Source organism: Candoia aspera, chromosome 11 (assembly GCF_035149785.1).
Source record: "Candoia aspera isolate rCanAsp1 chromosome 11, rCanAsp1.hap2, whole genome shotgun sequence".
In the NCBI taxonomy this organism is placed as follows: Eukaryota; Metazoa; Chordata; class Lepidosauria; order Squamata; family Boidae; genus Candoia; species Candoia aspera.
The window spans coordinates 14,183,759-14,207,741 of NC_086163.1; the positions used below are offsets into that span (position 1 = coordinate 14,183,759).

At 37.0% G+C, this 23,983-nt stretch overlaps 2 protein-coding genes across 2 annotated transcripts in view; one reads left to right on the forward strand and one right to left on the reverse strand.

The window, feature by feature from the left end:
• Positions 1 to 23,983, forward strand: part of CEP89 (centrosomal protein 89) — a 41,019-nt gene that overhangs the window by 14,668 nt on the left and 2,368 nt on the right. Inside the window, exons 12-18 of the mRNA XM_063312704.1 lie at positions 19 to 135; positions 597 to 708; positions 1,360 to 1,540; positions 2,830 to 2,997; positions 3,489 to 3,630; positions 5,112 to 5,201; positions 16,946 to 17,115. Of these exons, the coding sequence (XP_063168774.1) occupies positions 19 to 135; positions 597 to 708; positions 1,360 to 1,540; positions 2,830 to 2,997; positions 3,489 to 3,630; positions 5,112 to 5,201; positions 16,946 to 17,115 (980 nt within the window). The remainder of the gene's footprint in view (positions 1 to 18; positions 136 to 596; positions 709 to 1,359; positions 1,541 to 2,829; positions 2,998 to 3,488; positions 3,631 to 5,111; positions 5,202 to 16,945; positions 17,116 to 23,983) is intronic.
• On the reverse strand, positions 9,298 to 10,066 carry LOC134503971 (E3 ubiquitin-protein ligase RNF182-like). Its single transcript, XM_063312951.1, has one exon. The coding sequence runs from the start codon at positions 10,055 to 10,057 to the stop codon at positions 9,332 to 9,334; it is 726 nt and encodes a 241-aa protein (XP_063169021.1). The 5' UTR covers positions 10,058 to 10,066; the 3' UTR covers positions 9,298 to 9,331.

A 23,983-nucleotide genomic window follows, 5' to 3' on the forward strand; every position in this document is an offset into this window, starting at 1 on the left:
TTTTTGCTTTTCCTTCAGGAGAGCATGAAGATTTTTAAAGCACAAGTGGAAGAAGTAGTGAAGGAAAATGAACAGTTGCACCACCAATTAAGTAAAAATACTATTGGTACTTCTATTAGTACCAAAGAATGGCAAGTGTACTATTATTTGAACCTGTTAGATTGCTTCTTTATTATAACTTGCTTATAAAAACCTATATTAATCAGCTATATTAAAATCCGATAAAGATCCAGTAACATATAAATAAGCAGAAATAGTATGATCAGTATAAATTGTACTATATTAAACTTATTTTCAAGCTTAAAATAACTATTGCCATTAGATTATTATTAAGTGGCTATATTTTCTGAATGAGACCTGTAACATACATGTACATTTAATGGCAGAACAGAAACAACAGATGCCAAGCAAGCTTCACTAAGAAAAATATTAGACTTGCCCAGAAAAGTGTAGTAGCTATGTATAGATTTCTCCCACAGAACACACAAATTCTAAATGCATTTTGGATTTTTTAATAATTATTATTATTTAATGCACTCTTTGCAAAAAGTTTTAGTGCCATTTCAAATTTCAAATTGATGTTCATTGACAGGCAGCATTTGCAAAGCCAAGCCAAACTTGTCTTAGAGGAGAATACAGTATTAATGGAGCAGCTTAAAATACAAGAAACCAAAATAAAAGACACCATCAACCAACATGTTAAAGAAGGTGAAATAAATTTATCACTACAGTCAACAAATGTGAATAAAGAGATATACCAATTTTACCTCCAAAGGTAAAGGTTTGTAAGCCTGTTTAGAATTACAGGTGTTGATAATCAGTAACTATTATTAATTCAGTCGTGGAACCTTTTCAGAAATATTTTGGTTTGTAATACTTAAGAAAACTTTGGAGTAGTTGATAATTTAATTTTAATACGGTACACATCTGAGTTTTATCATGATCATGGTAAAATGAAACATGGCTATCAACCAGAATGTGTGAATCAAAAATAATGTTGCATTGTGCATATATTTGTATTTATTTACAAGTTATTGTAAAAGGGACAGAATAAAAGATTAGAAACACTTTTGTTTCACTGTAGTTGCTAGACCTGAATATTTAAAGTTTTAATGAGATTTATATTTGACAGCCTGTTTAATAGGTGCTTAAACAAGTTGCTACTGACATTCCAAACTTGTTAAAAGGAAGATTTGTAGCTAACAGTAATATTGTAACTTAACACTGTGTAAGAATCACTAGACTGGAATCGAAAAGTATCCATATGAACAAAAATTGTCATCTGATTTTCCATCAGAATAACTGGTTTCTTTTTTTTCAAATGTTTTGTATTTTGGGCAATTTGTAATTTTGGTCCAGTTTCCAAACTGACCAAACAGCTTATTATTTTGGAAACTGAAAAACAAAACCAAGAAGTGGAGATGAAAGATTGTCAGAAAAAGCTGGAAGAATTACGCTGTGCATACAAAAAATTAAAGGCCAGTGTTAGCAGCTATGTAACAGCAGAGGAACACATTGCACTGGAAAATAAATTTAAAAAGTAAGTGTCTGATTATAATCACTTTCTCATCAATGGCTTTTATATATGTAACTTTAACAAAATTTTTGCATTTTTATATGTATTTATTTCACTTTCAGCTTTATTTAGTAATTTCATCGCTTTTTCCATATAATATTGCTGATATACGCATACTGTGCCTGGAATAGTGTGTATTTGTCCAAATTACCGAACAATCTCCTATCAGAAGATAGTTTCGTTTAAGTTTATATAGCAGAGGTCAGCCACCTTTTGGAAATGACTGAAGTCTAGCAAGATCATCCAGTCACATGAGATTTTATCTGAGAGAACACTTGAAATCTTGTGGTCTCACAAGACTGAGTCATTTACTAACGTATAAAGATATATTTTGTTAAACTTTGGAGGACTGTGTCCACCATCTAGGTGTGTCATCGGCAAGCTGGGATTTTTGTGTGCTGTATTGCGGGTTTTGGTGTCCTGAAGAGAATCCCTCCTCTGATGTTGCTACTGTGTTGAGGAATTTTCTTCAGAGAGAATAATAATGTCAAACAGCACCATAATAGGGAAGGAAAAGTTAAGATCCTATTTCAGGAGCGCGGCAACCATATTAGAAGCTGCTTATGGTGCCCCGTTTCCATGAGGTAAGAAGAGCTGAGACCAGAAAGTGCTTTTTTTCCATCTTGGCACCAATCTTGGAACAGTCTCCCTCTGAAAGTTAGATTGGTCCTCTTCATAATGGCCTTCAGGAAATAAGTGAAAACCAAACTTTTTCAGATGGCCTTTGGGGAATGTCTGTCTGCTGTTGATTATTTAGTTGCTCTTATATTGTTATTTCTATTGTTAGTGTTTGATTCTGTTTAATACTTTTTTGGCATTATAATGTTGGGATTTTTGTACGCTGTACATTTTGTTTCAATTGTGTGTTGTATTGTAAGCAGTATAAATCCATTAGGGGTCGGCATACTATTGTAACACCAGCAACAAAAATAATATCCCCATCCTAGCTGATGCAATTTTCCTTTTAAAAAACCTTTGTGTTAGTCGCAGGTGCAGATTGAACTCATGTCTAGTTTGACCTGTAGTCTTATGGTAGCCTGTTTTTGTATAGGCATATTTGACTTCATGAAGTGGGTTATTTCTGTATGTCAAATATTTTCATTAAACACCTTTGTTGTAACTGCAGCAATAATGCCATGTCATCAGAAATAATATTTTTTTTCACTACTGAATCAGTCGTAAGTGTTCATTTCTACAAGTTAGGAAAATAGGTACTTTTGTTTGCTGCCTGATGTTCATTATTGTTACTGTAGCCAATTGCAGATGGAACAGGAAAAGAGAGAGATGGAGACACAGGAGCTAATGAAAAAACTAGCCTCTGTTCAAGCAGAAGCAAAGGGCCTTCTCCTACAGAAAAATGACCTGGTGGCAGAAAACAAGGTTCTAGAAGCTGAGCTGGAAAATGCACAGAAGATTAAAAGGTTTACTTGTTTTTGTTCTTGTTCTTTTGCCTTTCTTTTGCACCCTCTCATAAACACAGTTTTTGGTAATTAGACATGCAGGTGACCTGCTTCTTTTAGAGTACTGAAAACTTTTTAAGGTTGTTTAATGTTATAATCAAAATAAAGCTCATATTTGTTTTAGACAAGGTACACATTTGTAGTCCTCATAGTTGAAAAAAGTCTTTTAAAATGTCGTTCCTCCTTTTCTGTAATTGTCCTCGTGGTATACAACACTTTATCACTGAAGGTATGCCTGGCACTCTCCTTGAGGGCTTTTCCCAAAACCATTAAAACAGTCCTGTTTCAGTGGGCATTTGATGACTGATTTTTTATTGTCTGGTTGATGTGTTAAAACAAGTATAATTCCATGCAAGTATTTGTGAGTCTTGAATTCCAATACTGAATTAAAATAGAATTGATTTTGAATTGCTCCCTAAAAGATTTTTCTGCCTTTCAACAAAACCATGCAGGCGATCACAGAAGAAGATAGGTCTTCTGAAGCATCACTTGGAAGAATCAATGGAAAAGGAGATGGCTGCACACCAGTACCTAGTAAATATGATCAGCTTGGCAGAAAGTATAACTCAAGAACGTGATCAACTTTTAAACCTGGTAATTAAAAGAATCAAAGATATATTTAATTTCTGGTTCAAAAGACTGACCTTCAAGGAGTGAAAGCATTATTATATTATTTATTCAATGTGTATGGCTGCCCATCTCAACAAGTGACTCTGGGCAGCGAGCAGTCATAAAATAAATTTAAAACATTTCCATCATGGTACAGGAATTAAAATGCACATAAAATAAAATATTAGACTTGAGATATGCTTTGAGATATTAAAATGTTTTGAACAGTGAAAACCATGGCTGAAACATAGACTGTAATCCCATGCATGCACAAACTAGGAGCAAGTTCTCGGGAGTAATTTCTGAATAAATATGCATGTTTTTAAGTTGCAAAGGTGCATTACAGCAAACTTGATTGATGTTGTGGAGCTAACAAACATCGCAAAGCACTTTCTTGAAATTACAGGTGCCAAACACTAATTTTTAGCTGTGCTGTGAATCGTCATAAATAATGTATTTCCATTGCTGAACAGATTGGTGTTTCTTATGATAAGAGAGAGGAATGTCTTTCTTCCAAGAAGAAGAAATTGTTTTGTTATTATTTAATACATTATATTATTTAATACATTTTAAGACACTGAATTTGTATTAACATAATGAAGAACTTGCCACATAAATTAAGGCAGTACTTCACACATACTTTTCTGTAGATTCTTGTGCTATGTTAGGATGCTTCATGTAAAATAAGACAATGGGTATTTAAACTTCACTTAATCCAGTATTCTTTTTAAAGAAATCTAGGAATGATGTAAAATATTTGTGTTTTGTAAGACAAGTGTTTGACATCATATTCACCCTCAATTTTTAACAGTGGCTTGATTTCCTGAACCATTTCCAGGAGGATCAGAAAATGTGTAATGTGATTTGTGGATTAAGGTATACATAACCACGAACTGTTTATGTGCAAGAAATTTGATGGGATAATAACTTACACAATTGAAAAATAGGCTGAAACTTTTTCCTGAAAGTGTTAATTTTGATGACATAGTCAATATTTGTGAAAATGGTCAATAATTTGATTTTTTTCCCTTAAAAGCGATAAAATACTTATTCCCTAAATCACTATTCCATTATGCAAGTCAAATCTGTTTTCTGAAATTTCTGTAAGTTGGTCTGATATATTCAAAACATCTTGATTTGTTTCTGTTGAAACCCATATGCCTGCTGAATACAATCGGGAAGGGACCACAGCTTAGCAGCAGAGCATATTCTTTGTCCACAGAAGATCATAGACAGTCATTGGCTGAAAGGATCTCAAGTAGCTGGTTATGTGAAGGATTTCTATGTGAAATTGTAGGGAGCTTTTGTCAGCTAGGTAACACTGGGTAGATGATTGAATACTGTCTGGTTTAAAGTAGCTTCTTATCCAGTCTCTGTACCATCTGAGAACTTAAAATGTAGCAGAATAAGTTTTAGAGAGGAAAATCTGTTGAGAACTCGCAAACAGCTTTCCTGCATTCCCCTAGGCCAGTTCCTTGGAGAAAGAAAAGCACGGCGTTCTCAACAAAATAATAGAAGGAAATGTGCGTCTAGGAAGATTAGAAGAGAAAGTAAAGGTAAGTACATTCTTTTAAATATTTGTGTGATATAGTATGGTATCTATTACTTATTTTTCAGAGTGGAGTCACTAATGCATGCTTTTATGAAAACATGGAGGTGAGACAGGTCAGAACATGATGTTCTGGACAAAATGGGCTATTTTATAGCCAGATCACCCTTGGAACATCTTGAACCGCTTGCGGTTCAGAGTTACTTCTGAAAATTGCCAAACCTCTCCCAGAACGGCATGATCCAGAAGTAGGCTCAGCATGGTCTGGACCGAAATGAATCTTGCACATCTCTACTCATAATGAATATCTCACTGTTCACTCTATTTCATAAGATTGTGTTGAGGCAGAAATCAGTAGTGCTAATCTTTTAACTGTATTTAGATATACATTCCCAGATTATCAAGACATGACTACTTCCAGCGAATCATGTGAAAGAATGCCAAGGTTTACCATGAATTAGTTGAGCAACATGGGGCTCAGCATTGGCCTCCAAATGACAGTTCAGCTGCTTTGACAAAGAAGACAGATCTGCCCTTTTCCCTCTACATATAACAGTAGTCAGTACAGCACCATGTACAAGTAGACAAATTATTGGAGTTCAATTAATAATGTTTATACTGTACATTCTTCTGCAAATTATTATGGTAGTTTTGAAGTTACACTAGTGCAGGTTTTGTGCTATTGTTTTCCTATTATGGATCCTGCAACAAAAAAATTAATTATTTCTGAGATCCGTTTAATGACTTGAACATGAGGAGATACCCAGAGGTCTGTTTAGACTAGCATTGCAACAGTGGTCAGACAGATGCTTTTAGGGAATTGCAAGTAGGATATGCAAGCTATCATTCTGTGTACTTGTCGCCTTCCAGCAAACCTGCCTACCAAAACATTTTAAATATTTCCTGATGAGATTGTTAGCTTGATCCTTCAGGAAACGACCTACTTGGCCTAAAACTTTTTTGGATTTTCATTTCTTCTCAGTTAATAAGCTTTGAAAAGATTATTCTTATACTAATCATTTTTGAGAAAGCTTACTGTTCTAACATTCATGTCTTTATATTTGCCATGAGGAAACATATTTAGAGCAAGTGTTTCAGTTCCTTACTTACAAAAAAATCATATTGGTTAATCAGTTAATGATGTTTGCAAGCAGTATTTCCAGCTCACACATTTTTGTATGATGACAGCAAAAATGGTTTTCTAGTATGTGTGTGCTTGCAAAAGCATGTCATTTTAATTTTTCTGCAACAGTTATTGTAATGATAAACTTCATAACCTTTTAGCATCACATTACATAAAGCTGGACGGTTTTGCCCTTTCAGTTTCAGAAGCTTGTTGTCTACCCTCTTTCTTCCTCTTAGCCTTAAAGTAAATATTTGATTAAAAGTGAGAACACTGAAGTTAAATTGGCAGTAGACCTAATTTTTGCTTCTTTCACTTCTTTTACCTTTTTTAGTCATAGAAGAAAAATTATAGCTGAGTGTAATTTTCCTCTAGTCAAATTAAATTAAAATATTTGAATCTTCATAAATATGGATGAGTTTGAACTTTCATTTGTTTCTGGTTAATTATTTAATTTTGAGAGAAATAGTGAAATGATCTAGTCTCTTTGTACTATATGCTGCTTTCAGTATATATCCAGATTTGTTAGACTGCAAATCCCATAATCTAAACTAGTATTGGCTCCTTACAAACCATCAATTGATGGGGAGGCTGGACTTTATAACCACAACTTGGCCTAATTCCTGTGGTGTATTTGTCCATGTTGTAGAGTCTAGCTTCCAATTCATCTGGTCCTCCACAGTAATTTCTGTGGCAAATCTGATAGAGAGAAATATCTTTTGAAGGTTAGGAAGCATTTGTGTCCCTTTTCTCTTTTCATCTTCCTGGATTTGCCCAAATGCTTCAGACTCCTTACATGGTCTGTTTTGCTCGGTGTTGCCTCTCACTGTTCTTCTTACACTGTTTACCTATCTAGCCCTCACTTAACGTTTCAGTTGTACAACTGGAGCTTGGGAGATGCTGTATATTAAAGCCTGTTGCCAACCTAAACAATACATTTTGGTGGCTTACTTTCCCCCTGTTGCCACAGTTCCTACTTAGCTACTTTTCACTGGAAGTCTCCCCAATAAAAATTCTGTTTACACTAAATATTTTGGGGAAATCATTGCTTTACCCAAATGTTGATCTATGCACTAACTGATTATTGTGGTTACTTCTCCGTTAAAAACTGTCTACTAAGATGTAAATAACGTTCAGCATAATGTAGACTTTACTCTTAAAACATTTGTTCTATGCCGTTAGTAACCCAAAGAGAAGAGAGACTCTTCTAGTGATAGAAAGAAGGGGGAGAGATTTCTAGGCTTAAAGGAAGTTATGGTTAAGCAGGTTGCTCTGTGGAGTTTTTGAAGCTTTTGGGATTGTATTAGACAATAATGGTCAATTTGGCCTTAACAGCTGGAACCCAGTTGCAAACCTGCACAAGCCTAGTACTGTCAGTCTATACAAAGCCTGCAGGACATGATCAGTTCCATCCAGGTCATATAAAGCAGGTGACTTATGAATCTTTGGTGAAATTCTCTCAATAATGCAGGGATAGGCAGATTTGTGATGGGCAGAATCCATTTTGGTGGATATTAGGGGGCAAAATGGGTGCTCCTAGAAGCATTTGTTTCATTGCTTAAACTCCTGTCCCCCATCTGACTTTTTTAGTCTGGGAAAGAGTAAGGGGCCAAATAAAGGCCTTAAGCTTCTACCAGGAGGTGCTCTATGAGCCCCCCACCCCTTCTAGTCCCATGAAAGGGATCAGAAATGAGAGCCTTGCCCAGCATCACCAGTTACATTCCCTACAGCCTCTTAAAAATGGTAGCTGCAAAGAAAGTTGTACGCTCCTGCTTTTGCAGTAGGTTGAGTTCAGCCAGCCAGCCCCTTCCACTGCCGCTTCTGGAGAAACCATTTGGAGGGCTTCCACAGACATGTAGCTCCTGAGTGTTGGGTTGGCTTCAGCAGTAACTTTGGTACGTAGAGGTTTCTGCAGCTTGTCAAAGTGGTGAAATGTGCCGACTTCTTGGAAGGCTATTATTTTGAGATAAGGATGGGTGACACCAGACTATTTGAATCAAAGTGCAAAAAGGTTGTTGCTGACTTTACCAGATTTTAAACAAGACAATAAAGTTATGAATTCTGGCATGATTTTCAGAAGTATTTTTTCTTCTCACTTATAAAGCAGCAGGGTTCAAAAACTAGTATGTTCTAGCCAAAAACGTTGATGCATGCTCCTTTCTAAACTGATAGAATGTCTATTGCAGAATAAGACAGTGCATACAATAAAACCGAACTCTCTTATTTTCTAGCATCCCAGCTTCATAACCATTTACATAGAAATATATGGATACATAGCCATATACATAAAAGTGGCCATTTTGATTTAGCAACACTATTCATAGATATACGTTTTTATCAGTAATATCTAAACTTTATCAGAATATTCTGTATTGATTGAAATAGCCTAGTTTATTTTTCAGACTGTAGCACATACAGATCTATATTTTTATTTCACATTGGCTAAAGTGTCATCCAATTTGACAGAGCCTGGAGGAGTTCAAGAATTGCAGTCCCACTGTCCCTGATCTTTTCTGCCTCCTTTTCAGAGCAAGAGATAAATTCATGGCTACCTTCTTCAACCTAGCCGTGAATCAAATTAAGCATGGCCCTAGCCTCTGAAAGGAAATAAAACAATTCTTCTCTCTTATTCCCCATTAACGTAACAGTTTGGGGAATAGGGAAAATAACTTCAGACTACTTTCTCAGCAGAAAGCATTCTTCTGGCTAACTTCTAGTCCATCTTATGACTGAGTAAGAGGCAACCTTCAAAATAAATTAAAGAGCTGCATTCAGGGACATCAGAAGAAGAACTAAATTTCCCCTGCTTGTAGTGAGCAAGTAATAGAAGATACCAAACTTTTTATCTTTCTAGATAGTCTTTATTCATTTTTTGGTAAATAGTCAGACGAATGGAATGTTGAAAATATCAGTTCATAGATGGGTGCTTTCCTTTTTCTTTTTTGCTACTTATAGTCACATTAAAAAAAACAATGTAGGTTTTTAGCTGTCTAAATATCCTTTTTTGTTTGGCATCAGTTTCTAGAAGAACAATCACACATTCCCTGGCAAAGGCACTGACAAAAACCATATACAAGACACACAGTCAGACTGGATGGTACAAGACTGACACAGACAATCCCAAGGGTCACTTTCTGAATCACTAATAAATAGATTCCAAGTGGCAAAGAACCGAAGTAGAAAAATCCAAGCAGCCACATTAGTATTCTGGGAACATGATTACAGAGCTTGGAGAAAACATCTTGGTCTAGCTGGTTGTGGGAGTTGACAGATTCTGAGTCAAGGCTGTGATCTGTGTAATAATCTGAGAGGGTGTTTTGGCTTGGAGTCCGTGTGGAATCTCTCTGTACTTCCATGATGGTTATCACCAGGCAGTTTGATGACCCACGTGAAGGACTTGATGAAGCCAAGTTCTTTGGTGTCAGGAGAACTTCCTTGCACTCTGAATTCCATGCTGGTTTGTCTTTGGTTACGAGTTTGGACAAGATATTCAAATCATCGGGGAGTCCTTCTACTTCTTCTTCCAACAGCTCTGTTTCATGCCGGCAGAAAGGGCAGTTTATACAAAGAGAGCCAGTTCCTACTTGGAGGATTTTAGTTAGGCATTTTGCACACACTCTATGGAGACAGTCCAGGAGTTTGGGCTTGCGACTCTGGACGTTGAATTTCTGGTAACAGATTTTGCATTCCAGCTCATCGTTTAGCGCCTTTTCTTCCCCGTCTGTTGGCAGATAATTCATCTTCACATTAGACACACTGTAAAAAGAGAACACCAGTAAGTTTTCGTACTCTCTTTATCATGCCTTTTTGATAATACCGTGTATTTCTGTAGTTGCATTTATTTATTGGAAAAAGGGATAAGTTAAAATTGATTAATTAAGCCAATTAAATTCTCATTAAATTCTCATTTCTCATAATGAGCATGCAATTTTTAATTTTATACAATTTTACAAAGTTAGTCTTGTTTTACCTTCTGCAGCTTATACATTATCAGATGGTGTTTAACTACAGATTATAGGATGAATTCAACCTTTTTGTGATTACTTGATCAATATTTACCATTTTTGCTCAGATTCCCTTCTAGTATATTTTCTTCAAAGCACAGCTAATTTATTAGCATAGAAGATGATTAAAAACTAATCTTGCCTCCAATTGTTTCCTAAGCCAAAATGTTTAAGAATGTGGAAAGCTTGTTTTATTGTTGCCATATTGGTCCATTCAGAGTCGTATTATTTACTTTACTGTAAGATGGCAGTAGTCTTCCAGGGTTCCTGATAGGACTGGGAAAGACTTCTAGCTAGAGATGGTCAAGACTGAACCTAGGATTATATAGAGGCAAAACCCATATATTAGTAGTAGTGAACTTTGAGTGTAGAATTTTCAAACTAATACAATTTCTTTTTCCATTTTAATATCAGACTTTGGGATTTGGATAAAAATTGGAGTGAATTCTGTTTGTTCATCTAGAATGATCATATATAAAATCCAAGAAAGCTGATTAAACCATTGTGGTTAATCAAGATGTTATCCTTACATGACACTGAGAAGTTATTAAAATAGGCCGGCCCAATATCAGCCGGTGAACCTTATAGGTGGCAAAAGTTTGACCTTCTGTTTTATCTTGTATCTCAGAAACATTCATTGGAATATTGCATTCTCCTCCACCCTCCTTTCACAATTATTTGGGGGGACATTGTATACTATCTGCACTATTTAAGTCCTACATGCATTTAACATCCTTTACATTAAAATAATAATTTAATACATAAACTTGCATAGGATCTACCCCTTAGTGACAAGGAGCATATCTTTAGTGCATTTAGGAACTGTTGTCATCTGTCCACAATGAGATAGGTATACACATATATACATACACAAACAACTTTCATTTGGCGGGAAAGCATTTGAGCTTCAGTTGAGGATAGAACCTAAAGAATAAATATGACAGTTGCTACAACCCAGCTTTGATGAATGCTTAACATATTTGCAAATGCATAAGATATGAATCTTACTGAAATACAGAGACATTCCTAGAACTTTTTAATTTGTGTCTGGATTCACAGAGAGGAAATTTCATTGTTCTTGTTCATTTTAATGACACAATACATTTAACTGGGTAGAGTATTGTCACTTTTTAAAAGGAAAACTGTAAGTTTCTTATATTTCTTTAGTAAAAAATGCTTGGTGTAAATTTGTCAGAATGTGAAAAATAGATCAGCGTGACTTTTCATTACATAGCAGTTTCTCTTCCGCCTGAAAATATTATATATTCCTGTACAGACTTTCTGTTAAAAAGAACTGGTTCAGCCTTGGCTCATCACCCTCATGTTTGCCATGCAGCAGTGATGGAATTTTAATGGGAACATCCAAGGTTAAGAAAAACAACAACAGGGTGTTTTATCAGGAGACAGTTCTGTGAAATTGAATGTGTAATGTAATTTAAGTTGTTCCTGTCTCTTCTTTAAATAAAATATAAACAGCTAGGTCTTCAGGTTAATCTTTAGGTTATTTACTTAGATATTGAATCTAGCTCCTTTGTTTGTGGTAACCTTCAATAATATTAAAACCCACTGAGAAAATAATTACCAAAAATAAAAAGAATTTAGGAAGCCATAGCGTAAGGGAATAATTTTATGAAGAGCAAGAATAAGAAACACTTATATTTCTGTGAGTAAGTAATTACACGCATACTTATTTCTGTAAGTATTTACAGAATACTTACAGAGTAAGTATTTTTACCCAAATAAGTATCTTCTTTTACTGGATATTAGAAAAAAATTAAGTGAAGCTCTTCATTTAGCAAACTGCTAAAAAGCCCATAGACACTACTAGCATCCAGGAATTCCACTTAAGCAGTTCAACTATATCCATTAAGCTAGTCCTGGATCAGCTGTATCTCTATCCTGTGATGCTTTAGAATTGAATCAAGTCTGATCCAGAATCTAGTCTGGCTAAAGTTCATAGAATCTGTTTTTGAGGAGAAAGGGAAAGATTATATGGAAATACCCTGTTATCATGGAATCTATCCTGAAGAATATCTACTAGACAAAACAATCATTGTGGCCCTACTCCAAGAAGATCTTAGTTAATAATACTTTCAGCTTTACTATGGCGCTTCCTAAGCCACCCAGTTTTCCACCCTCTTTGCAAGGCTTCACATCAGGGTTCGGTACTAAAGAACATGTCTCCAGACATTGAACCCCTTATTCAGCACCTGGTTTGACTTGGCAGAAGACTTTAAGTCATGAGTTGGCTAGATTAGAATCTTTATTGCAGGGCAAAGATGATGCTTTAAACACAACAGCTGACTGCCCACTGCAGTGCTAAGAAGTCTCTCTCTCTCTTGCCCTCTCCTTCCACTACTGACCTCTAGAAAAGCTTTGAAAACAGAGCTGTTCAGAACTGCCTTTATTTAAGACCTGTTATCAATATGCTTTTTATTTTTATTACAGTATTACAGATTTGGTGTGATGGTTTTAAGGATTAATATTTTTGTATTTTTTTCTAATTATGTTAGAATATTAATGTTCTAATATTACTGTTACTTTTATTTTGGCTTATTGTACACCATGAGTCCATTTGGAAATTGGTAATACATTTTTTAAAAAGTAAATAAATAGATACGTATATGCCCCAGAGTTTAAACTCATGGCTTGTTCCTCTGACATTTGTGAGTTAATGAATACTTGGCTGGTGTTTTGATGGCCTTGGGAGGCAGATAAACTATGTTTATGTAACATATCTCTAGTCTGGGTACCACTGGTTCCCACCTTGCTAGTCTTAGCATTTATCTTCATCCTGCAATGCACTGACAGGCAGATTCAGTTGAACTTTCACAGCCACTAAAGAATCTTATTATGAAGCATCTGCTGGGGAAGAGAGGCATACAGAAAAGAGAGAACCCAGCTCTGAATAATGAGCTGCTAGAGTCCCAAGAAAAAGAGGAGGATTTGGAGCTATGGGCATAAAGCCTTGGTCTCCTTTAAACTTTTGCTAAGTTTATTTTGGTACTGTACTTGTTACAGGATTGTGGCTTACATAAAGGTGTGCAAATATCTAGAGTCTGTTAAGAATCAAGGATGTATAAATCTCATAAATAAATGTGATGAAAAGGCTATATAGAGTTCATAACTGATTTCGGCACTGGTTTGGACCTATTATAGGTAGTCCTCAGTTAACGGTGGTATTTGGGACCAGGAACTCTGTCACTAAGCAACACGGTCATAAAGCACAACATCACGTGACTGCCGACTTACGACAGCAGTTCTGGCAGTTCCAGTTGTGGTCATTAAGTGAATCCCACTTGACCATCATTTGTGACCTCCTGCTGGCTTCCCCACTGACTTTGCTTGTCGGAAGCAGGCAATGAGGGTCAAAAATGGTTATCAAGAGACTGCAGGATGCTGCAGCCATTGTAATTGCGAGCTGGTTGCTGAGTGCCTGAATTGCGATCACATGACCATGGGAATGCTGCAATGGCTGCATCTTCAAGGATCAGTCATAAATCTCTTTGTTCAGCGCCATTGTAACTTTGGACGGTTGCTGAACAAATGGTATTTAACCAAGGACTACCTGTACTGCCTTGCTGGTATTATATACAAATGAAAGAGATCTGGGTTTCTTTAGCAAACTGACAATACTGTTCCTGGATCTCTGGTTAGCTGTGCCTTTCTATTTAATTTATACCTCAGAGATTCTTGCAACATCTCACAAATTTGCTCCATGTCGTCTCTGAGATCTGCCCTCCAGGAAAATTTGGGGAAAATGCAGTCAGATATTCCCTAGTCCCACTCCAGCAAGACATCATAATTGATGGAATTGAATCCCACCACATATTTTCATTGAATCCAGACAGTAATGCTCTTCTGTTCATTTTGTCATGCAAATATAGAGGAAGTGCTGTACACTGAGTCAGACCATTGATCCACCCGGTATGGCCACGCTGACTGGTTATCCTTCAAGGCAACATAGACCATCTTAGTCCAAAATCCAGTCCAAAAACTAGGTTGAAAAGGATCCAAATTTTTCATTATCACTTTAGTTCTGGGTGGCCCCTACCACCTCCCCAATAATCGGTTCCAAATAAAGCATGTTCGAGGTCATATTGTTTGTCTCAGTAAATGCTACCTCTTGCAATACAAGGTTGGCTATCCTGACCCTTGATGGCCCTTTTTACTTTGGCACCTGCACAGCCCGCAAGAAGCAGACTGGAAGAGGTTTTGAAAACGTTTTCATTGTCAGGAAAAAAAAAAGACGTGTTATATCTCAGGTAAAAGAAGTATCTTTTGGTGACAAGGCTGATGCTATGTTTAAATAACAATATAGTTATTCATTTGCTGTAAGAGAAATGGCCCTGGAATTAATTCCTGTCCTAGGCAGAAAGTTATCCCACTAACATTTTTACATGCCGCTGTTTCCTACTGGCTGCACAAGATGACATACTGGTAATGCTGAGACAATTTCTAGGGAGCAGATACTGTAACTTTCTGTTTATACAGATCCCTTCAAAAAGAGAACAAGAAGTGATGATGAATGCTAATATTTTACACAGAAACTATACAATATCTGGCCAGCTTGACCCTCCTGACTATTTTTTCAGTATTTCTTCATAGAATTTTAAATTGAGAGGGAAGCCCAAATAAGCCCTTACATTTAATGAATATATTATTCATATACATTGAATATATGAACCAAGTCATTCTGCATATGGAATATTGTTTTGTTTTACCAATATCCAAGATAAAGGGCTGTAATTGAAATTTGCAGGGTTAGCTGAATTAGATTTTTTTTCATTTCTGCATTCGTGCCATTCCTTTCTTTCTTTGCTTTTTGTCTTTGTATTAAATGCAAACTATTGGTCCTTCTACTTTCAAAATTTACTGCATTCAGTTTTTGTGAGAAACACTCACTCACTCCAAATCTTTTTAGTAGTGATGGCAGAGTTTGAAATGGAATCTATACATACAAACCGTTTGCTCCACAATTCAAAGTTACTGCTAGCTGGACCAGCTATTAATATTTATGCTCCTATACTTTAAACAGTACTACAGATACCTCACATTTGGCCAGTTCAGCTTTCCATTCTTTATGCCACCTTAACAAAACCTACTATATATGTTCAAATATGGAATTATACACATATCGAAGATAAAATAAGTTTCACATAGAAAGGTCATTGCCCCATATCAGTAGGTAACCTGTATAATCTAGATTTTAATACAGATTAGATTAAACTACAGAAGTAAAGCAATGTATATCATAACCAGCTACAAAAAATCAGAAAAGCTGCTAAGGATGCATCTGTGGACTGATTTAAAGTAGGTTGGCCAGTACGGTTCAATCACATTTCCAAATGCTTACTGTCACCAGTTTTGAACCTAGAAGTTGTACTGGATCAAACTATTTCACGTGGTCCTGTCCTGTCTACCTTGACTTTTGCATGGGAACTTTTGTCGAGGAATGCCATGGAGTGAAACATGCTATATTGAGCTATGAGTATATTCCCATAAAATTCAAGCATCTCCAAAATCCCAGATGACAATTACCGTCAAATTCTCTAATAAGCAAGCTCTTAATATTCTCAGTGCTAGATTTCTATGATCAGTTTCAAGTGGTAAGAGATGGAATGAGGCAACACATGCAGATGTTGAAATCTGTTTCAGTATTTATGCAGTAATTCTCACATGAAATGTTACAGGCTACATTATTCAGTGTTGCTCCAATTTTTGTCCTGATTATTCCAGTTTTGTTGCAAAGAGTTGCACTTCAGAAAGTATACCTCTCCAACTGGATGAATTTTCAGACTCTGTAGACTTGAGGCAGGAATATAGCCTTCACCATCAGAGTAATTGTCAACCAATCAATCTAGATTTGCTGGCAGGAAAATACTTGCTGTAAGAAACGTATCTCTCCTTTCAGACTTATATGAAATTGATACTTGCCTATTTAAGCATTCTGAATTTTTATTATTCAGAGGTAAAATTCACAGTCTAAAGCAATATTTGTCCCAAGATAGCTTAAAAAGCTCCATTTGTATATCAGCCTTTTGCTAAAGAAAGCATGTTAAGTGCTAGAGAAAGGAGAAAAGTGTTACATTCCAGTATTCCAGAGAGGAAACGAATACATAGCCATTACAATAACAGAAGCGTCAAATGCAAAGCTAAGGTTTTCCTTCTTGGCTAAGATTAAAGGATTAGTAACCCATAATGTGCAGTCGCATCTCTTTATCATTACATGTACATTGATCATCAAAACTTGACTGTTGACCTTGTAGATAATCAACATGTATTTAACATCTAGCTATTCTTCCTGTCTGGTCAAACCAATATTTGGCTTTGAAGCTATTTAGAACAGCCTTTCTACACAAGAAACCTGGGGTGAAACAGCACAGTCTGCCAAGGAAGTGACATTATTGTTGCCTTCCTTGGCAAGTGCCTATAGCAGAAACGCTTGAAGAAAGATGATCAGGTCATTTCCAACCTACCCGATTTGTTCTCTGAACCAGGCATCCCGTGATTCAGGATGAAGCAGCCATGAGAAAGAACCATCTTCCCCCCCTGGTTATGATCCATCTATGCACCTGCAGCCCCAGCCGTGCTTTTAATTGGACTCTGCTCCAACTCTCACAGGTGTATAAAAAGACAGCTGCTGGCAAGCTTGGGGACATCAGCCTCAAAGTGACAGAGCAAGAGAAGGAATTTGCGGGGAAGACTGCTCAGTACCAACGGGAAATGAAACACCTCCAGCGGCTGCTGCAAGAGAAGCAGGAAACCCTTGATGAAGCTCTGCAGCAGAAGAGGTAAGTTAATCGAAGCCTTCAACAAACCAATTACATCCAACCAGTAAAAGGAGGGGAAATGCAGAACTTGCTCTAAGAGCCCCATCTGGTGTGCTCTGGCTGCATTTGCTCTTTTTCTCTCTGCTGAAAATGCCAATCTTCTCCTCTTCCCACACTCCCTCCCCCTCCCACCTCCACCCTACAAAACCTTGAAGGAAGTAATTGATTGCAAGTGCTGACAACCAGCCTTACAAATTCCGCCGGCTGCTTGTTGCCTCTTCCTGAAGAGGAGCAAGATGGACAGAAGCGATTAACTTTGGAACCGAGTTTTCAGTCATTCTCTCCAAAGGGAATCAGCAGTCATCCATATGCTGGTTGATTTTACAGCGATTTTTCAGCAAGGACTGATCAGTCCCAGATGGCCAGTCCCCTTATAAACCAGCCAGAGAGGCCGGTTAACAGTGCTTAGCAAAATGCTTCCTGAATGGGGAGGATTCTGATAGCCAGACAGGTAACAAGCCAAGAGTTTGGCAGTGCTTGACTAAAGGATGATTTTCTGTGTTAGAGTAACCCATAAGGTGTGAAGCTTTTTCCCACTGTGGGTGGGAAGGAAGATGTCATAGAATGTTTTGATGACTATTATTATTTTTAAGCTACACAGGAGATGGCTAATTAAGCAGTTTTCTTTGCAGATCATCTCTACCATTGTGAGATAAAATAATGGAAGCCAGAGTTCAAGCTGTGTGCCATCTGTGTCTGTAATAACTGCTCGCCTATTACAGGATAAATTGCATGGTCAGACTACTGCTGATTTCTTTACAAAGTATGCACCCTGTCTATGAAACCACCTGTGCCACAATGAATGATGTATCTAACCTCCTTGTTTGGTGTGTGCCTTATAGTGGGGGGAAGGAGGTGCACCAGGTATGCTCAGTACAGCACATGCCCTCAATGTGCAGAAAATACAAATGCCACCCTCTTACAAGTTATTTAAAATAATAAAAGGAAGGATTGCTTTGATGATGTTTAAACAAAAGGCCTTTCACATGGATGGGGCTTGTCTGTGTCCCTCTCTGCCTTTAATGGCACCTAAATCTAAGAGCCTTTCAGCCTTCCAAGGCACTGTAGACAAAATCAGATACTAGGTGTTCTTAATTCCTTTAGAGTGTTTTTTGGTCAATGTTAAAATATGCTGGAGTGGTGGTGAGGAAGATCTTATTTAGGGTGCAATGGGAGTAAGAATTCAGCTAAGTAGGTGGACCTATATCAGCTATTGGGGTCCAGAAAATACAGATTGAGTAACATTTTATAGTTCAAACCTGGTCTTTCTTTGTAAACCTTAGGGGCTTATGTCAGGCTCCAATTTATCCATACCTTAGTTATGTCCAGACTATAATAATCTAATGCAGTGTTTCTCAACCTTGGCAACTTTAAGATGTGTGGACTTCAGCTCCCACAATTCTCCAGCCAGCATGCTGGCTGGGGAATTCTGGCAGTTGAAGTCCACACATCTTAAAGTTGCCAAGGTTGAGAAACACTGGTCTAATGTATCCTGCAAAAACAGCAACGTTTTTGAGTATTTTACATTGCAGAGCATGAAATATATCTAAAGAAGATGCTGTCCAGTGCTGCAGTCTATATCTAATTTTTAGAAGTTTAAAATGTCTAATTTTAGGCCAGTTTTATTGAATAACTTGAGAGAATGAGACAGAAGAATAATTGGCATTATCTTTATTAGCGATTTTATCTGCTCTACAGCCAGAAATGCTACAAGAGTAGGATACAGATAATCATTAAAATCAAGACAGGCACTGCTTCCAGGCCTATAACCCAAAAGACACATCATAAAAAGAAAAAATATGTGGAAAGAAGAAAACCCAGATACTGATTTTTAAAGTTAAACAGTGTTAAATAATGACCAGTTGGAGAGGACAAGTGCAGGGCTGATGAATAGCCATCTTCTCATCTTCTCTTCTACTGATGAGCCTGATAAAATGGATTATAATTAATAGAATTAATCATTCCATAAAAGCTGTGGTAGCCATCTAAACTATGGTGACTAAAATTAAAAAAAAATGTAACATACAAAAAAGATTGACATCGTTACATTTTCTGAACACTATATTCAAGATAGATTCCTTCAGTGTTGAATTTTATTGTATTCTACTTACAGTTCTTCCGAAATCTGAAATTGCTTTAAGCAAGAAATGTTTTATTTTATGCTAAAGCCTACCAAACAAGAAATAGATTCCTCTAATCTCATGTCAGTTATGTGGCTTTTGATCTTTTGAAAGGCTTCCACTACCACCACCCTTGATAGAAGAATAACAGAAACAAGGAATTATGGTGGGTAGGAGGGGTTCTTAAGCCTCTGTAGCTTGGCAACGAGAATCAGGAGTGCTGGGCCAATTTAAAATGCTGCTGATTCGTTTCCACCAGCCTGCTTAAGGACAACATTTGTTGTCTGGGAAATTGTTCCCAATAGATAGAAATTTTAGCAACACATTTAAACTAATGTCAGGGAACACACGGCCTCAACATTGTTCCTGTTTTTTCTGTAGAATACATAACTGTGTGTATGAGGATGGATGGAGTGAGTGTATAACTCTTAAAACCCTTAAGTGTTATGTAAGTGAAAATTCAATCTGAACAAATGATAAAGCTGATTGTCCCATTTTAAAGGTGCATCACCTGCTTTGGGAGAAGACTTTTGGTTGGTTTCCTTTTCATGTCAGATGTTCTTTGGAGAATGTTGGCTGTTGAGGTTACATGGGGTAAAAAATGGAATTGCTTTTGTAAATCAGGGCATCAGTACTGGCAACGTCTTTTGACAAATTGTGCTTGGGAATGTTTCCTTGAGGTGCTGAGGCTACTTATGGCTTATCACTTAGGAAAGCACGTGTGAGAGACCTGCATGTAGAGACTAACGTCATCCGGAGACTGACTGAAACGCTTGATCAGTCAGCTGAATGAGACATTCTCTTTTATTGTTATATGATCAGATGACTGTTAGAACAATATGAAAGGTGGTTTAAACTTTTAAAATTGTATGAAAAGAAATGATAAAATGGGCTTTTTTCATTTCTGTTTGTTGACAGATAATTCATTACAGTCCATGAACCAGAAACCAAAGCCTTAATCAATTTGTAGCTGTTAGCAAACTGAAAGATTTTACAATCTTCTGATAACAATCTAGTTCTCGTGAACAATTTAAAACGAAATGAAATGAAATAAAAAATAAATTGCCAGGGTTCCCCCTTTGTTCCCTAGTAGCACAGGATCTAAGAGAGAATTTGGCAATTTTGAAAGTAATGTCATTAGAATGTGCAAGGAGAACTATGATGTAAAATGTATCTGGTCCGCTAGGAAACCTACTTCAAACTGGAGCTATATAAGAGCAATCAGGATCATTATAAAATTGGCAGTATAACAGTACATTGCCCATGTTTGTGACTGATCTTGAACGATGGGGAGTGCCAGGAGAAGATGTTGTTATCTTTTTTCCAGTAAGGCTGAAGACAAAGGATTGACGCAAGCCGAGATGAAAGCCTCGCTATTTCTTGCAAGGTTATGGAGATACCTAGTGAGGCTTTGCTTACGTTTCCATTCTTAAAGCAAAAGGAGGTCTTGGCGTTTGTCTGTCTGTAAATCAATAACTATTACTTGCTGTCTTACAAGCTCGCTAGCTTTGGGGAAACTCAAAGATTGCAAGGCTAATGGAAATAAATGACAATGATATAGTTTCGTCTCCAAAGTCTTCAACCTTGAGTGAAAATATCTAGTAGGCTCAAGGGAGCTAGGCCCTGAGGGAAGTTTGTCAATTTAAGCCAATCTTGATTATCCAACTTTCATTCTTCTGGAGTAGATCCTGCCTCCAAGTGAAATGCAGCTTTGGGGTCATAATGAGGGACCCCAAAGATAGCCCTCAAAAATTTGGACTGAATTGCCTTCAAGAGGGAGAAGTCCTTGTACACATAAGCCTATGTACCATATTACAGCCAAGTAACTATCTTGCCCTAAAACACCAAATTGTCTTAGGGGAAAAATGCAGATTACAAATTATAAAGTAGGTATTTGCATTATATGTAAGCTAAGCTAAATTAAATAGGAGGGTGAACAGAATTTAAAATTATTGCAACTTACTTAGATTTCTGTTCCAAAAGAAAATCTAATCTCTGCACCCAGGAAAGGTTATATGCTTAATTTACATAATTTATTCTTACCATATTTTCAGCCCTTTACAACTATGTTAAAATTCACAAACCAGTGCCATGCTGAAAAGCACATATATTGCAATCTTTGAACACTACATGGAAATAGGTTGAATTAGGACAAGACAATGCAACATTTACAACCTGGGACAGGGCTCAAACAGAGTTTTGAGAACTTTGCAGGCGTGATTGCTTAAAAGATTTATTGGTGCAGAGACAGATTTCAAGACCAGAAGAGCATTGCAGATCTGTTCTCTGTAGCAGTAATGTAATCTACCTAATTAGGTCTGATTGAACATCAAGAAGTGTGGGAGCCAAAAGAAAGCAACAGTATGGGAGCACTAAACCATTTACAGCAGTTTTTCAGCCTTCTTTAAAAGAATGTACATAATAGCAGAACTCCTGTTTGAAATTTCATACTTTTTTTCCTCTTGGGTTATTGGGAGTTTGATGCAGTTCCTAATTAAAAATATTAAGCCTATCTTACTGAAAATGTTTAAACTCAAGCAAATAATTTTAGCATTAGTGGACAGAGGAGGCCTACTGACCTACAAGAAGCTTTTTTGTTCTGTGAGGTCTCATGTCTTTTTCAGTATGCTATTTGCAGTTTTACTAGCAACCTATCATCACATCCACAAGCTTCTAATCTGATGTGGTTCACATTCTACATTTGTTCTTCCCTCTCTCTCTTTTTGGAAAGGACAGCTCTGCCATGTTCCGGAGAAAGAGGACCTTGCAGAAACTGCAGTGTGTTGAATTACTCTCAGTTTTAAAACACTGTGATCTCCAGAAAAGTCCATAGTTAATATGACTGTTTTTCTTCACGGCTTTTTGACCTGGCGTCTCACTATTTTTAACAGCTTATTTAATTATATCTCCCTTCAGCAGCACTAGCATCTCCTGCTACTATACTTCTTTCAGAGGAAAAAAAAAATCAGTACCAAGTGTGAAATGCTGTAAAATTTATAAACTCCCTGTGAACTATTGCTGTGGTTATCATCAATTTCCAGCTGAAAAATAACCCCAGATTCCTTTGTGTTTAATGGGTTTTTAAAAGCTGTAAATGTCAAGTGGTAAAATGGAAAAAAACTTCTGGTAACAAGAGGAACAATTCAAAGTAACAGCTTAACAAGCAGTGCAGTAACTGAAAAAGGGACAATTCCATGCTATTCAGAAAAGGGCTAAAATACAGCTGATATCAGAGGGGGGGGTGACCCTCTCCCCGTCATTTCTACCCCCTTCCCCCCCAGTCCGCAGTGGGTCTGACAGAGGGGGCATACTTTATGTCCTGTGTATTAAAGGTCATCTGATGGGATCCAAGAAGCACAGCTTCTCTGTCACAGCACCCACCTTTTCAAATAGTATCCCCCTGGAGGTCCAGAGTGCCCCAATCCTGGAAGCCTGTAAATAAGGTTGGAAAACCTGATCTTCTCCCCCAAGCTCTGGGATAGGCTGGAGCAGTGTTTCTCCACCTTGGTAACTTTAAGATGTGTGGACTTCAACTCCCACAATTCCCCAGCCAGCATGGCTGGCTGGGGAATTGTGGGAGTTAAAGTCCACACATCTTAAAGTTGCTGAGGTTAAGAAACACTGGGCTAGAGTATGCCCCTCTGGTGCGCAGGGTCTGTTTTGGTTAGAGTATGTGTGATCCCCTGTTCTACTTTTTGTTTTCTTTTAGATACTGTATCAGTTTGTTATCCAAAGTCAATCTTGTGTTGGGTGTCCTTATCATCCAAATTAGAAATAAATAAACTTTGTGGAGATGATATGGTGAGGCCAGCACCAAATCATATTGTGGAATTCTGATTTGGGGTCCATCTAAATCAACCAGTCAGTTTATATTTATGATCAAAATCACCTTTAAAAATAAAAGCCACATTCAAACAAAGAGAAAAAAAAGGATAATAATTTAAGAGAGAAAAAAATACATACAAAAATACAACTTTTTTTTAGATTTTATCAACAAAGCAGAATTTTGCAACCTTTTTTGATACAAATGGAAATTAAGAAACCAGCAGTAAAGTCATGTGTTCTTTCTCTGACCTATCTGGGTATGTAGCAATGAATAGCGATATTATATCATTTCAGAGCCCTGTATAGAAGGAGTATCTATCTCAAAAAGGAAATTACAAAGCTGGAAAATGTGTGGGAAAGCCTAGCTGAAATTATCAACATTTGAAGTACCTTTCCCATCAGTTCCCATGCTTCTTCCCTGCCTTCATCCGTAACATGTCTGATGGGAGGACAGAGATGAATATTTAACCTGCTCCAACAGGGATTATCTTATATTTCCAAGAAAAGAACTGACTGCATCACTGAATTTTGATAATCAGTGCAATCCTATTTATAATGAGAATTTTCACAGTAAAGATTCCTACTGTCTTTGCATACATGAGTTCGTAAGACAGTATAACTCACCTTCTCCCAACTGATGGTCTCCAGATTTGTTGAGCTGCAACTCCCATAATTCAATACACACTATAGGCATCACAGGTTGGAAGCTGGGTGTATCTCAGACAGCTGGAACTTCAACAGATTTAGAGTTACACTTACAAAACTGGCCATTTAAAAAAAATTGAACTGCACAGAGAATCCTTACTGTTGTTCATGCATTGATCCATGATGTTATTAAGAAGAGACAGGAAGGTTAAGGTAATTCTTTGTGTTATCCTACAGAT